This window comes from Camelus bactrianus, chromosome 34, assembly GCF_048773025.1.
Source record: "Camelus bactrianus isolate YW-2024 breed Bactrian camel chromosome 34, ASM4877302v1, whole genome shotgun sequence".
NCBI lineage: Eukaryota > Metazoa > Chordata > Mammalia > Artiodactyla > Camelidae > Camelus > Camelus bactrianus.
In genome coordinates, this window is record NC_133572.1 from 9265448 (window position 1) to 9278861 (window position 13414).

General features: G+C 38.8%; 2 protein-coding genes across 10 annotated transcripts in view; one reads left to right on the forward strand and one right to left on the reverse strand.

The window, feature by feature from the left end:
• WBP11 (WW domain binding protein 11) lies at positions 1-12909 on the reverse strand. The gene is made up of 12 exons (XM_010946465.3): positions 12754-12909; positions 10863-11009; positions 10299-10330; positions 9382-9475; positions 8891-9087; positions 7861-7994; positions 7455-7654; positions 6687-6878; positions 4760-4864; positions 4058-4351; positions 2881-3063; positions 1-1754 (listed from the first exon to the last, which is right to left on the reverse strand). The coding sequence occupies exons 2-12, from the start codon at positions 10924-10926 to the stop codon at positions 1321-1323; spliced, it is 1929 nt and encodes a 642-aa protein (XP_010944767.1). The 5' UTR covers positions 10927-11009; positions 12754-12909; the 3' UTR covers positions 1-1320.
• A 16-nt stretch (positions 12910-12925) lies between these two features.
• The window catches only part of C34H12orf60 (chromosome 34 C12orf60 homolog), a 71162-nt gene continuing 70673 nt past the window's right edge, over positions 12926-13414 (forward strand). For 2 of the 9 annotated variants that reach the window (XR_006721841.2, XR_006721846.2), the window contains exon 1: positions 12961-13236. The gene's annotated coding sequence lies outside the window, so the exon portion shown is untranslated. Of the gene's footprint in view, positions 13237-13414 lie in introns of all 9 variants that reach the window. The other 7 variants (XM_045510275.2, XR_006721840.2, XR_012504054.1 and 4 more) reach the window with 7 other exon arrangements.

A 13414-nucleotide genomic window follows, 5' to 3' on the forward strand; every position in this document is an offset into this window, starting at 1 on the left:
TACATATAAGGAGATATTTTAATAAAGAGCACAAACTAGAACATACAAAATGAGAATTGAAACTAAACAGAAACTTAGATGTCACCTAGGATTTTATGCTGATTCCAAGCCACATGGTGATCCTTAATTCACATTTTATAGTACTTTAAAGGAAATTCAAAATGTTAAGGAACAATGTGTAATAAAGTGACACTTTGATAAAGAAATGGTCATTATTTATCCATACACCTGATTGAAGATTTACATCAAGCTCACGTTTTATAGCAGTGATTTAACCAGAGCAAACATTTTCATAAAACCATGATATAAATAACAAATGCCTGTGCTTTTCGTAATAAAAGCTCATACAAATGACAAATTCAAAAAAGAAAAAGTAGCCTTTTCTGGCTAATAGTTACAAATGATTTAAAAGAAGCTTTAGCCATTCAATTGATATCAGTTCACAGAGCTCTGTACAAGTAAGTAACTTTTGAAAGTAAGATTCACCATCTTCTTAGCAATAAAGAAAACCTCTCAATTTCTCCAAAGCCAATATAATAATCCTAAGGGAAAATAACTATTTCTCTTCTTTACCCTTTAAAATTTAAAACTTAGTTTTAACCACATTTTCAATAAAAATTTCATTCCATATCAGAAATGGTATAATCCTTTAAAAACCCAAGTTTTAAACACTTACTTCTTCTCTGCCCATAATACAGATAAGTTTATACATTATCAGTAACACAGAGGGTATCTTGGTGTAGAACGTTTATTTATTTACTTTTTCCATGAAACACTCCAAGTTTAGGTCAGTGGGAAACAATTTTATCAAAGAATTGTACATTTCCTTCCCACGTATCTTGCTTTGCATTAGGCAATGACATTGTGATCCATTTCACTACAATATTATAAAATATTTACAGAAAAATATTAAAAATAACTCAAACACGAAAGGCAAGATGGGATGAAATACGCTGTTTTTTCAGAAATCTCTACTCCAGTGCCGACAGCACACAAGAAGAGAATCAAAACAAATGAGTAAGGAAGCTCCCCCGGATCACAAGTTTCCAAAGAAATAGAGAAGAGGAGGAAACGGGATGAAATGGTGGTGTGACAGGGAACGGGTGTTAGCAGCACTGCTTCAACAGCCCATCTATCTGAAGAAATACCCTCTCTTATATGCAGTAAATGCTGAACAAGGCTGAACTTTAGGACAGTTCCTTGAACTGAAATTAAAAACACCCTGACAGTGAAAGCAGCTCCTTCACCTAAGGTTAGTAAGAGCCTCTTTCTCCATGAGCCACTGATGGGAACAGAAGCCTGCTCTGCCATCAAAAGCTGTCACAGTAGCCCCTCCATCTCTTTCATGAAAGCTTCATAAACGTCATCCTTAGTTTGTACAGAGACGGGAACAGATGGACCAGACTTGGGGGCCGCTTTGGCAAGAGGCGCAGCAGAATCATCCTCCGACTTTCTCTGGGGAGTAGCAGTAGCCCCTTTATTCTCCCGACGGACCCTCAGTGCAGTGGGCACGAACCGAGTAATCTCTGCCTTGGGGTTAGTGATCTGCGGCTTGGCGCTGATGGTCGCCGTGGCTTTCTTCTCAATGGTGGCTGCGCTGGTATCATCCGCCTTGGGTCGCTGAATCAAGTTGGGCGGAGCACTTAAAACCCCGGGGTTCGGCAAGGGAGCTGGTGGGAAAAGCCCAGGTGGGGCAGGTCCAAGTGGAGGCACCAAAGGTGGGCGCATCATGCCAGGACGAGGTGGAGGGATACCTAAAGCAGGCGGAAAACAGACAGATGAATACCACAAGAGAAAAATTTAACTACTATTAAGGATGTTAAAAACACAAGTTGACAATTTAAAAAAAAATGGACAATTTATACAAAGTAAGCTGAAACCATGCTGCTTGCTATTTGAAACTCGGGAACCTTTTTAATACAAAACATTATTCACCTTCAGTCTGTATCCCTGTACTTACGTTTTTTTCCTAATATACTACTTTAAACTGCAAAGGAAAATTAACAATACCAACTGGTTTCAAATATAGTGTCAAAATTGTCAAATCTGAAACTTGACAGCCCAGGAGTCTGTTCTAACTGTGTAGTGCAGATGCTATTAAAACTAAGGCTGGGGATTTGAGTCCCTTGTATTGTTTACTGATTTGCAATAATCCTCCCTCTCAAAGGTTAACTCAATGGGCAGGAAATATAATTTTAACCCTGGAATGAAAGAATCTGACTAATCACAGTATGTCACCATTACTGAAAAAGATTCATGTTTTATTGTTGGCTCAGACATACCATCATCATTTACGAAGAAGTGTGTATTTAATTTTCTCCAAATGCTCTTCGAAGACTGAATACAAAGGATCAAATTTCATCAAACGTAAGATGCTATTCCTATACAGACTCATAATTATTCCATATACCACTCCAAGTCCAAGCTGAGGAGCTTAAAAGGAGACTTTCACATTATACTAAGACAGTGCAATAAACCAGAAATACACCTGCCACATATAAGACCACAGGGAAATTTGCATATCTAACCTTGATACAGCGTAGAGAGAATGGAAAAAAAACTCCCCTATGACTGTAAACTTTAAGTTGGTATTCATGCAGATGAATGGAATGACTTCACAATTCTAAGTGTAGTCCCTAATAAAAATCTTAAATGAAGAATAATCCGAAGTATTTTCTGGCTGGGCAAAGTCCCTCATGTGACAGGCAGTATCAAATGCAAATACTGTCTGGAAGAACTCAACTTCAATCCAGGCCAAAATCAATTAAAAAACACCGTTTTAAGATACCCTTTGATTTCAGGATATTGAAACGTGAAAATATCTTAGAGCAAATGAAATATACAGTAGACAAGTTTTTGTAATAGAAAGCAAAGCTTCACCTGGAGGTGCAGGGGGAGGTAGCCTTGGAGGGGGACCCCGAGGAGGAGGGCCAGGAGGCAGACCTGGAGGTGGACCTGGGGGAGGGCCAGGGGGTCGGCCTGGTGGTGGTCCTGGAGGTAAAAGTCTGGGTAAAGGCCCTCGGAGGCCTGGCATTCCAGGTGGTCTCAGGAATGGAGGAGCTCCTGAAAATAGAAAAGGGATTAATTAATGGCAAACAAATATATCTGAAGTAGTAATTGTGGTAAAAGGTAACTCAGATGTGGTTTGATGTATCACTTTAACCTGAAATCAAAGAACTTCAAAAACTGATTAAAACATATTTAGAAATGAAATTCATTCAATATCTGAGCACTAGAGACAGGGTACTGAATTTGTTATGAACCACTTCTTTTATTTCCCAGCACTGACAAGAAGCATACTCAATCACAGCTCTGCTGGACTGGAAATACATGGAGATGAGATTTCTTAAATGGTTCCAATATATTCAGCTGAAAATGGAATGTAAAACAGGATGCTTAAAGGACTTCCTCAAACTCATTAAGACATACAGACAAGGACCACTGAGAATGACATAAGATGGGTAATTTTGCTTTGCACCAGTCAGAAGACAAACTCAACTCAAGAAGACTTAACTGGCTGACTGTAGGATGGAGTAAAATCATAATCAGTCAAGAAGTTTTATATGCTGTTATAAACTGCAAATAAATGTTTATACTTTTACGTTGAAGACTTGTTTAATATTGATGACTCCTGTCTCTAACTGTAAAGATTACATCGACACCCAACAACTCCCAGCCAAAGGATATGCAATGGTATTTATCATGCTCTAGGCCCACTCCCTACCAACTCAGAACTGGGTCAGCTAGTCACATTAAAAACGAAATCCTAAAGAAACCCTAAATTACATACTCCAGTTTCTGCCTACTAAAATCAGAACTAACAAACTCTAAAAAAGGAAGAGTTTTGGAGGAAAGGATGACCGTCAGAAATACTACGACTTGCAAACAATGTTGTAGGAATGAACAAGCTGTGCCTGTGCTCTGAGAATCTGCTATTTCTTAGGGAACTTTACCAGGAAGAAAGAAGAAATCATCAATACTAACGATGCATGCTTTTTGGAATAACTTCACTTTAACCACATTTAGGCTTGTTTCTTCACAACAGTTAAGTGCTTACCTGGAGGTGGTCCAGGAGGAAGGCCTGTAGGTGGTCCAGGTGGCCGTAAAGGTGGAGCAGGTGGTGGTCCAAGAGGAGGTGGTCCTGGCATGGGAGGAGCTTGTATCTGAGAAGGAGGAACAGACTGTGGAGGAGCTTGCTGCTGGGAAGCAGCAGCAGCTGTGCCATCAGAAAGAGATTCCTCTTTATGCTGCTTTTGTGATTGCTTTTCTGCTTCAGAGTCATCAGAATCATCTTCATCATCGTCCTCTGAAAATTCCTCTACTTCTCGTCCCTCCTCAGGGATTTCCTGACCTGAAAGGAGTTTTAAACCAGTTTCAAACCAGATGGAGTTGATTCATTTTTCTTACAGCCTGTAAAACAGCAGTGCCTGAAACACATGCTTAATAAATGCTTTCTTAAAATAACAACCAGTCTTCTTCGATAAAATACTCAGATAAGTAAGAATAAGACAGAATTCTACTCGTCTACGCTGGTACAGTGCTGGCTTTACAACGGGACAGACCTGGATTTAAATGCCGGTCCAATCGTGTATTAGCTGTGTAACTTTGGGCAGCTTACCTCAATGCCTCTGAACCTTGACTTTTGAAAAACAAGGACTTATTACTTCAAGGTTGCTGAGATATTAAATAGGAAAATGTAAGTAAAGCAGCTGGCAGAAAGGAATACCAAACAGTGATTCACTCCTCTTTCCTGCTTTACCTGCCATTCGAAGCATCATGGCTTGAAGAGGAGTCAGCTCCTTCATGTTCTTCTTCTTCTTCTTTCTTGATTTTCCAGGCATATCTGCAAATCGTACACTCAGACCTAAAGGGCCAGAGAAGGGAGAGTGGAGTGGATTGGGATGAACACAATTCATATGTGCTTGCTGTAAAACAAATGCTAGAAAGTACTTGATATAATTGCTGTCTACTACCTGGCAGGAGATAAGAGCAGAGAGACATAGCTGTGCTAAAGTCAGTAAATCAAATGCCAACTGGGGGTAAATATATGCTACAGTGATTTAAAAGTTGCAAATTTTTAAAATGTAAAGAATACTAATAACATCTTTATGTCAATAAAATTGAAAACCCAGGTAAAAATAATAGACAATTTTCTAGAAAAATATAAATTACTTACAATTGGCCAAAGAAGCAGTAAGACTACACATAAAAAACCTGAAATGGTAGTCAAAGATTGATTCTCTAAATGGCACCTCACCCAAATATCTGTACAAGGTAATTCAGCCAAAGTTACAGAAATTTTCTGTAAAAGGGCATAGGAAAAGATGGAATGCTATCCAGAACTCGAAGCTAGCATAACCCTACACCAAGATTAACCTGCTGGCCAACATAAAATATAAGCAAATTGAATCCAGCAGTGTTTTAAAAGAAAATTTTATCATAAGCACATAGGGTTGGTACCAGAAATGCAAAATGGTTTAACATTAGTGAAGCCATGAATTAATTCATTACAACCAACAACTTAAAATGGTGCGATAACAGCTTTCTTATTCTTAGATGGTAAACATTTACAGGACAGAAGTTCCATGTGGAAAGGGCTTTGGTTTTGTTTACTCTGCATACCTAGAGTTTAAAAAATGCCTTGCACGTGGTAAAACCTCAGTATTAGCTGAAGGTCAAATCAGTTAGGATAACCATTTCCAGCACATGTGCATCGATCAATATATTTAAGAAAAACCAGTTGTCCAAACAAGATGAAAAAGAGGCAAATGATCAGAGTCTAGAGAAAAACGGAACTGCCGTGGCTCCAGTGGTTTCCAGTTTCTAGCACCAGCTCCTACACTAGAGTCCTCAGTAATGTTTCATCACCAGCTCTATCCACCTCTGCAAACCAGTTTTTTGGTTTGCAACGATGATTCTTAAGAAATATGCAGAGAAAAAACCGTCATCATTATCAATACTAATATTAGAAGTATGACTAATACACAAACATTGTGCGGCAGGCTGCAAAAACAATTACAAAAGCAGCTCCAAGACTACTGAGGTGTGACAGATTATACATCTTGTAAATTTTCTCGATGAATGCCATAGCTACTTTTTAGAAGTGCATGTAACTCAGTATGAATTTATAATAATCAAGCAAACAGGTGACATACATTATCAGTATGATGTTTCCATTAAATCTTGATTCCACTCACAGGTGCACCTATGTTTTAATTATGGCTCTGATTCATATCTGATACCATGGTAACAGATACCATGAACACAGAAAATTTCAAGGACTTTAATTTAAATGTAGATATGTAAGCAGACTCACTAAAAAATGTAACTATGGTTTTCTTAACATGAGTATATGATTATTCTTCATTCTTTCCCATACATACCCACGGTAGTACCTCTTCATGCTGCTAAATAGCTATTATCTTTTCTCCAAAAGTGGACTTTACTACATAGACTTTTTTTTTTATTACATTCACTGTTAGTTTCCCACCCCCTCCTCATGAATATCAATTGAGTACTCACTACATGTCAACAACTTTGAAATTTTGGAGATATAAAGATGAATAAAGCACTGACCCCTCCTTTCAAGGAGCTCACAATTACTGTCAGAGATCATTAACAAGTCAGGATCTTTAGCTTGTGTGTTTTTTATTGATCAGTACCAGGAAGCTCTCATCTGCACGTACCTGTCTTTTTTTCTTCATTGTTTTCTCTCTCATTATCATCTCGGTGCAAAAACTCGTCCCCTTCACTTTCTCCATCTGATCTGTCAGTGTCACTGTCATCAGTGCTGTCATCGTGCTTATCTTGATCCATATCTTCAGGATAGCCGTCATCCTCACTGGTGCTGGAAACGTCATCATCGTGACCCCGCTGAGCTGAAAAGGGAGGAAGGAGCCGGGACAAGACATGTGACTGGGTCCTCCACTAAATGGCGCACCAAAATACAGAAGATCATGCTATTTAACTCAGAATAATTTGTTTTAAAAACTTCTATATATGACCTCAGCTATTCATACAGTCTGACAATATTTTCACTTGACAATAGTTTCAAATTCTCTTTTTTGATAATGTAAGATTTTTTTAAGGTTCAAATTTGAAAACAAATTCCACTTAGAAAGTTGTATACACGCATACACATACACAGTCACTGTGACTGTATACAATGGTGCTCTAGTCTAATGACGATAAAGCTAAACGAGAAATGGGTATCCACGTCTTAAGAAACTGATGGTGAGAGAGTGACATCGCCAGGAAAAGGCTAATTTAAAACACAATAAACATTTCTATACTTCCTTATGCATGCTTTTACTAGCGTAGATGCCATGATTTGTCCATCTGTTGCTATGTACGTGGTATCCTCATTTATTTCTGGTGAAAAAGATGTTAAATCGCCAACATAAAAAATAATAGCGGAAAGGTTCTAAGAACAAAAGCCAACAGTCACTCCTTACCAAGTTCAGGACTATATAGCATGTCTTCATCTCGCCTACGAGCAGGAAGGTCTAGGGCAAAGCCCACTTTACGGCCATACATTTGCAAGACTTGAGGAGGAGGTGGACCAGGGGGAGGACCAGGAGGTTTCCTGCCAGGGGGCAAACGTGGAACACCATGGCCAAGAAGAGGAAGTATAGAAACTGCCCGAGTTGGAGGTCTGTAAAGAAATGTTTATAGTAATCATATTAACACCAATGAGATATTTACTTCCTCTTATGAACAATTTCCATAGGACTTCTCATTTCATATCTAATCAAATGAGGAACTGCTTACACTCCCACTTTTATCTCCCACTGCATTAATTTGGCACAGTCAAGAGGCATTTTAAATAAATGTTACTTGATTACTTTACCACTTCCTTACCCATAGGCTGACGTCTTCTTAAGGATGGAGGGTGGCTGGGCACCAGGAAGTGGAATGTCCTGGATCAAGATGTTAGAAGGAGCATGCGGCATATCCGGCAAAGGAATGCTCTCCACTTCCACGTGCTGAGCATTCTGAAACGCAGAGAGTCTTTCAGTAGGTAAGAGGAATCCAAAAACTCAACACTAAAAACCCAATGTCAGTTGTTTTGTAACCTGGGTTTGCTCTCCAACTAACAGAAATATCATGAAAAAAATAGAAAGCCTCAAGTCAGTATTTCTAGACTGTCAAGGAATTGAAACTTGGAAACAGCATATATTCAGTGGTAGAGCCTGGGCTGTAAAAACAGTCTGCCTTGGCCAAATTTCTGTCATATACAAGCTGTATGAATAAACACATCACCTTAGCTTCCTGATCTGCAGAAAGGGACCCATACTACCTACTTTACCAAAATTGTATCATTTGGTTTTTTTATATTTTTGAGGCAAAATTTACAATGAAATGTACAAATTCAATGAGTTCTGACGTGCATATACCTCATATTCCTTCCCGGTCAATCCCTAATACTATCCCAAGGCAACCACTGTTACAAATGTTTTCTTCCATAAATTAGTTTTGCCTGGTCTAGAATTTCATACAAATAAAATCATAACTATGAAGAAAGCACAGCATATTTTTAAGATTTAGCCATTAAAAAAAGGGTTTTTTTTACCCATGCTGTTGTATCAGTTGACCATTCCTTTTTATTACTGAGTAGTATTCAATTTTATGAACATATGAATTCATTTCTTCATTATCTTATTAATTACTTATTTATTTCTTCAATATCTATTACTATGTTGGGAGATGGATCAATTTCTCTTGTATAAACACACAGGTTTTGATTCACTGGCTAATTGGGTAGGTGTATGTTTAGTTTGACAAGAAATTACCAAGAGGAGGAGGTTCAACATGATCATCTCTCTCATTAACTGTAAGAGCTGACTTAAATAGAAAATTTTAGTTTATCTCTCAAAAGAAACTTGATTACCTTGACAGCATCAAAATATTGGCTAAGTTGAGCCCTCTTCTGTTCATATTCTACTTCTAGCTTTCTCAATTCTTTGTAAATATCTGGATTCTCTTTTTCATAGAGTCGGAGAATACGTTCAAAGGTTTCACGTAGCTTTTTACGCTTGTCTTTCAGCACTTTCTCATTTAACTGTGGCTGCTGCACTGGGTTAAACTCTGAGAGAAAAGAGCAGATTATGAAATTAAATGCAGAAAAAGTCAGTTCACTTAGGTATCAATTAGGTAAAGCTAAATAATGGCTTCCCTCTTATTCGAGATGAGATTTCCAGTTTATAACAGCCCCCACTCCATTTTGTTTCCCTGACACTAAAACTAAATCCACGCATCACATGCCATCATGCTTTTCTATCTTTCTTATGTCTGTATCACTTCACTCATTCGTTCCTGCCTCTGTGTAGGAGGCAGGACCATTAATCCTGGTGTAAAATCCAGACTTTTATAAATTCTTACCCATTTCATCCAATTTTTCCATGTCCCGGATAATCTGTTTGGGATCTTTCATCTTTAAAACTGCAGCTCGTACCATCATACGCTGTTTTTTGTTCTTTGAAAAATGAAAAAAGAGCAAATTTCAAGAAGCTGAACACCCCTGAATTTTTATTTCAAAAATCGACTGAAACTGAAGTTGAACTTCTCCTTGGTTTCTAATCACTTGTTTCAACCACCAGAAACAGTTATGTAATTTTTTGCTCTCAAAAATGCTTCTACTTTAGACAAAAAGATGTTATTTATTAGAAGTGCTTTCTTAAGCATTTCTTTTAACCTTGTGAGATCTTTAGCAGTTCCCAATATTTTAAGGTATTTAAAAAACAACAACAACAACAAAGCTTGCAGCTAAATTCTAAAATATATTAGGGAAGTCTTACAGAATTTAATGCTAGCAATGAAATAAGAACAGTTGAAAACTATTAAAAAACCAGGTTCTCTCAACATGTAAGGTATGATACTAAAATGTAAATCCTATCTTAATCGGGGGAAGCTTTTTTGCCACAACTAAATAATCAGGAAAATGGATGTACAAAGCTTTTTAGCATCACTTTTACTCCCACTCACTAATTCAGTAGCTTTTAACAAAGCAGTATGTTATAAATAGCAAAAAAAGAATTATTTTTAAAGTATTTTAAGTCATTGTGAAAGGTAATTAAATAATGTTATAATAACCCATCATGAGCTTATCTGCAACGTTATTTCATTTCAGTTTCCAAATGTTTCCAAATTTTGGCTTAGTAAATCTTATGGTTTGTTATAAGAAGTATAAAGTATCTTTTCCGGTAAATAATAGGGAATGTTTTCTAAATCCACTCATCTCAAATAATAGGATGTGCCAAACTATGCTTATATCTAATAGAGTGCTTCTGAAATCATACCTTCTTTAATTCTCTCTTCCGAGCTTCTTTTCCTTAAGAGAGGGAGAGAAAGAGAAAACAAAACTTTCAAATCTTGAACATTAGCATTTTCTCCAATTTAATACAGAGAACTCTTTATTGTGGGAGGCTGCCCCGTGCACTGCAGGATATTTAGCAGCATTCCTTGCCTCTACCCACTAGATACCAATAGCACCCTTCTAATCATGTCGACCAAAAGCGTCTCAAGACATCTTTAAGTTCCTTAAAAAATAACTATGAATTTGAAGGAAAAAGATGCCACAAAATACTGAACAGGAACTTGCAAAACAATTTGTTCAAAATTCCAAATACAAAAAGAATGCTTTAATCCAATTCTACTTTGCAAGTCAATCAAATTAGAAATATGGGTACTAATTTTTTTTTTAAGTTTTAATCATGTGCACAGTAGAATACTAGATAACTTTATACAGCTGACACCTCCTACCGCTGATGATCTTGTAATTAAGACATAAAAAACCAGACTCCCTAAGGCTTGCGATTTTTACCACTCCTCCTCTCCATCGTTCCACGCTAATGGACACTTACTGGCTTGGTCTGTGGGGTTCATAAATTTTCCACTCTTGGTGGATGATGTCGATCTCCGTCCCATGTTGACAATTTGTATGGTTTACTTGTTTGTTTAGGAAAAGAACCAAAAAAAAAAAAAAAACCAGAAAACAAAACCCAAAAAACCTGCAAAGACAAAAAAATAGCTTATCTTTCCTATATTAACAAAATTTCTTCCTTTTTACATTTTTTAAATTTTCTTCCTACCAATCTCTGAATAGAAACATTCCTTTGATTATTAAGACCTTGTTCTTTCCCTACTTTTGACTTCAGTGTCCAGGAAAGACAGCCTCAAATTCACCAACCACAAAAAATTAGATTCCTACTATTATTTACAAAGGTAATGGGTCTCAAGATCACTATGAATTCCATTAAATCATCAATTAACTTTCATCCATGGGTCACAGCACTGACTTGTCAATTGAAAGAATTCAGTCAGAAAATGCTCCAACAGAATGACACAAACCATGTACATGAGAAACCATTAGTTCTTTTTCTATATCCTCTTATCTGTTTATAAATAGGGTGAAAAAAAAATAAAAAGGGAATTAGGGGTAAGGATCTAGACTCAACGACAAACGGCTCATCCTTGCCTCTCTTCATGGTTTGTTGGCATGTATTCCTCATGTATTCCTAATACCTTTAAGACAGTAAAAATTCATTAATTTAAGCCTATTTAATTCAGATATAGTTCTAATTCAGACGTAATTCTTGACTCTTAAGCAGAAGCTTAAAACACAACTAAAAGTACAAATATTGAAAATGAAAAGTATTATATGAGAGAACGTCTAAAAACGTCAACAGTAAGATACATATTTTTCTTACTAATACCTACTTGACCCCTAATTTATATTCTTTCATATAACCAAAAGGGATACTTGAGTTTGAGGGAAAACATTTTGTAAGTCAAAATTTTCATTAACTTAAGACCTCTATCACTTCTTCGTTATTCCAATGAATGAAGTTTAACTTCTTGATACTATTTCCAATAATAAAGGGTGATACATTTCCTTCCTTTTGAACGCAGACACTTTTAAAAGGTGGCAAAGGGACGATTGTGGGGTAAATTTTTTAGCAGACGTAAAATCACACTTCCCTTCATGAAGATTTTGTCAGGCAAGTTTATTAGTTAACGCCTCTTTCAGCAAGTGTTCAACTGCCTTGATTTCTGCTAAAAACTTCAAAGCTGTTCCAGTGGCAACAAATTTACCCTGTCAAAGGTTTCCTTCTCAGAAAAACTGGGAGCCGGGGAGAAAGGACGCGGAAACAAGCAAAATTAGCACAAATACAAGCTGTCACATCTTTTGATGGCCTGTATCTTTTTGGCTTTCCTCTCTCAATTACCCTCAGGCTCATGTTTTGACCGGCCTCTCCCACAACTGAAACCTAAAACAGATACGAATTACAGAGAATTTTTACAGAAAACATACGATCCTTAGTCTGCACAAACTACTTTCCTGCCTAAAAGCGGAGGCGATAAGGCGATCGGGCCACAGGCTATTTAGGGGAACTCTCAGCAGCCAAGAAGGCTCCAAAGGGATGGAGCCCAGGTCCACCAAAGGAGCCAAAAGCATTAGCAACTGCCGAAACCACAACGACAGTTGAGCCGGACTCGAGGTGCAAGATACCAATCCTAAGGCAAGCGCTCAACGTCAGGGGGCGGGCTGACCGACCCCGGCGAAGTCAGCCGCTAGATCGCTGGACGCCGCGCTGCCCTGGGCTCGGGGATCCCCTAGTCCGCGATCTGGGGGACCCCAACTAAAGAGAGGAGCGCGGGGCAGAGGGGCCTGGCGTCCCCGAGGCAACCGCGCGGGCCCCAGGAAGGGACGGGAAAGATGAAGACACGGAGGGAATGATCCCGCACACTCACACTTCTGCTGGGCTCCTGGGACTGTGAGACGCGGGAGGGGACGATCCTCGGCCCGTTTGACTTCGTAGGGGCCTTCACCTCCGCCTCCCGGTCAGCCACCCAGCCACCGCCATCTTGAAACCTCGCGCCCCTCCGCCATCCTTACGTCACTTCCTCTCCCTACCGGCCGAAGATCTCCGCGTTTCTTCGCCCTGGAACCATAGAGAGTAGCCAAGAACTGCGGGGCCAGAGTCTCTTCCGCTCCAATACAGTACCGCATTGGTTGGTGATCGCCTAAAAGCCGGCCTCCATCACGCAGTACGGAGGCTCCATGTTGATTGACATGTTTCTAGGCCAATAGAAGTAAGAAGGCGAAGCGGGTGGGATATATGATTGGCTGATGAGACGACTGGTCTACCTCTCGGGCCGGAGGCATTCTGACCTAATTTCCGGTAGCTTCTTTCGTGGCGCCGCCCGAAGTCGGCCGATTCCAGCTGCGCATGTGTAAGTGCAGTTTCTGTCAGCTGGAGTTGTGTTTTTGTAGTTCCTGTCTTTCTTTCTTTCTTTCTTTTTTTTTTTTTAAAATGACATAAGCGAGTGCGACGTTTTAGGAGCTTCTGTTTGAAAACGAGTCCCAGAACAACACTTGCTTAATGCACTTCGCTACCTTGGTGTGCGCCTG

What these genes read in the sequence shown, in the direction of transcription:
- WBP11 (XM_010946465.3), bottom strand. Translation starts at nt 10,926, where the DNA reads ATGGGACGGAGATCGACATCATCCACCAAGAGTGGAAAATTTATGAAC. An exon ending in GGAAAAATTGGATGAAATGG is followed by an intron (nt 9,088 to 9,381) that starts GTAAGAATTTAT and finishes CTTTTCTCTCAG; the next exon opens with AGTTTAACCCAGTGCAGCAG. An exon ending in AAGAAGACGTCAGCCTATGG is followed by an intron (nt 7,655 to 7,860) that starts GTAAGGAAGTGG and finishes ATTTCTTTACAG; the next exon opens with ACCTCCAACTCGGGCAGTTT.